Consider the following 2735-nt stretch of genomic DNA (forward strand, 5'->3'; position numbering starts at 1 on the left):
AGGACAGAAGCCCTTTTCTTGTGATCAGTGTAGTCAAAAGTTTTCCAGAAAGGACTATTTAAAAAACCATATGATGATCCACACAGGACAGAAGCCTTTTTCTTGTGATCAGTGTGAACAAAGTTTTATTCATGAGAGAAATTTAAACAGACACATGAGATTTCACAGGGGAGAGAAACCATTTTCTTGTGATCTGTGTGAAAAAAGGTTTACTCAAAAAGTTCATTTAAAAAAGCACATGAGAATCCACACTGGGGAGAAAAAGTAATTTGAAAGAACTCATCGGCAAGAAGCCACTCACACTCACTAATATATTTAATTTTTTTTTTTATTTACATGCCTGAATCTGGTGATGAATAACATAATTTCACTGGTTTTAATGTGAAACTTTTATCTGTCTCTCAAACACTCGTATAAAATTTATTTCCACTCATCTGTTATGCTATTTCCTTGTAAAGCACACTGCCTTGCCCAAAAACAAGTCACCTTCTGGATTTAACTAAGCAAATAGGTATGAGCCTCCTATTGGATAATTACTGCATGGGTGATTATCTTTCAGCTGGCAACAAGTTATTTAACTCCAACTGGTGTAATGAGTTGCTTCTCATTTCTTAAACAACCATGTTGAAATACACATCGCGTGGTCGTGGAAAAGATGTCAGTCTGTTTGAGAAGGATCAAATCATTGGCATCAAGCAGAGAAAACATCTAAAGAGATTGCAGAAACTACTAAAATTGGGTTAAGAACTGTCCAATGCATTATAAAAAAACTGGAAGGATAGTGGGAACCCATCGTCTTCGAGGAAGAAATGTGGCCGGAAAAAAATCCTGAATGATCATGATTGGCGATCACTTAAACTTTTGGTGAAATTAAATAGAAGAAAAACAACAGTAGCACATGAGTGGATTTTCATTCCTGTCCAGTCCTGGTCCCACAGATAAAATCCTGTCCTCTCCCAATCCTGGTCCAGAGTAAAAAAAAAAATAATCCTGTCCTGTCCCACTCCTGGTAACATGACTCCTGCTCCTGTCCTGCTCCTGTTCAGAATCACTCCCACTCCTGTACTGCTCCTGTTTTCCATTTAATTGTTAGAAAATACATTGAATTTGATTTGATCTTCTACCCATTCCTGTTTAAATTACTTTGTGTTCTGCAGTTTTATTTCAAAAGATATTGCAACAGGAACAGTTCATCTGTGGTGAAATAGAGACATTTATTTCCTTAATCCAAACAAAAACCTTCACTAAATGTCATAAAACAAATAATACATGGCCTGTAGTCCAAATATTTTTTCTACAGAGCTGCTGAGTCCCTGTTTCTAGATCTTTGAAGGTCAGTTACAGTAAAAACAAAAAATCAAAACCAATACAAGGGTCACACACCATGTCTACCTTCGATGAAAGAAACCAAACATAACAAGTTGCATTTTACTAATTTATTGAACAATTGTTTCCATTAAACAGTGATGTTACTGTCATGTTTTAAATTGTTTAAACAAACAAACAAAACAAACAAAAAAGAAAAATAATGTACCAAGCAGAGAACGCAACAAATAAAAATGTTTAAAGGCATTATTATACCTTGGACGACGTCCTCAAGGAGTTCAGTCTATGTGGTTGAGGTAACGAGCTCGTTTGGGTGAAGCATGATGTCGTGCATCTTACCAGACTTCAGAGCATCATTTACAGACTGGATCATTGCAGGTCTGGTGTTCCACCTCATCTCTCCACAGCTTGACCAGTCCAGAGCCTTGTGTAACCTAAAAGTGAAAGACGACAGTGCACGAGTCAAAATATTCTTACAGTGACTACAAATTACAATTTGTTGGCCTGCCTTTTGGAAAAAAATATTTGATCAAAAATACGAGATTTACAATTAAAATTAAGTCAAGAAAATGTGACATTTGCAAATATAAATTACAGAAACTCAATTTTTCTTTATTTATTTCACTTATCATATTTTATAATTATTTAGGCAGCCTCACCAGGCAGAGATTACAAGATTTTATGTATCTTACCTGCTCTTTTAAAGTGTGTGACAAGGGTCTTTGTGTCCAAAGCTGTGTAACAGCTTGCTTCCAGAGCTTACAGCTTCCTATGTTAGGTAGAAAAATTTAATTAAAGACCAACAAAAAGCTTAGTGCTACTTCTTGTGCCATGCTTTCTAAAACAGTTATTGAATCAAGTATTTACTTATGTAGGTAAACGTAGATGTTTTAAAACCTGTTAAAATACACCAGAACGCAGGAAATAGCAACTACTTTATTCAAAAAGTTATGGGGGAGGACCCACAGACCTCCCACCAATATGCTCCCCTACAATAATTCTAATGCTAATACACACTGCGCTGTTCAAGCCAAGAGCCATTGTCAACACTGGGGGGCTAAGGCCCCTAAAAAGGGCTTCTAGAACGCCCCTGGTGTGAAGAAATGAACTGAGAAAAATCAACTCTTGGCCTAAAATTTAACACAGCAACATAATTGTACACATCATATCTTAAATCTAAAACCAAAACAGTTATTATAATATACATGGAACCAGTCTTTCATATAAAAACGGGGATATTTTTACCGGAGAATACTTTCACTAACGGGTTTGTTGTTGTATTGGCATGGTTACAGCCGACAGTAACTACACAATAAAGTGATGGTTATTCACGTTTTCCTCAATTTCAGTATCCAGCAGGACATCACAATATAAAAATAGGGATATTTTTATAGGAGAATGCTTGCATT

The 2735-nt window shown here is 36.0% G+C and overlaps 1 protein-coding gene across 1 annotated transcript in view; it reads left to right on the forward strand.

Annotated features, from left to right (window-relative positions):
• Positions 1–321, forward strand: part of LOC119425746 (gastrula zinc finger protein XlCGF8.2DB-like) — an 8243-nt gene extending 7922 nt beyond the window's left edge. Inside the window, exon 2 of the mRNA XM_037693292.1 lies at positions 1–321. This exon is cut by the window's left edge and continues 1510 nt beyond it. Coding sequence (XP_037549220.1) covers positions 1–268 — 268 coding nt within the window. The 3' untranslated portion in view covers positions 269–321.
• Positions 322–2735: the final 2414 nt, after the last annotated feature.

The sequence above is a fragment of the Nematolebias whitei genome, chromosome 19 (assembly GCF_014905685.2).
Source record: "Nematolebias whitei isolate Nwh7 chromosome 19, NemWhi1, whole genome shotgun sequence".
Classification (NCBI taxonomy): Eukaryota; Metazoa; Chordata; class Actinopteri; order Cyprinodontiformes; family Rivulidae; genus Nematolebias; species Nematolebias whitei.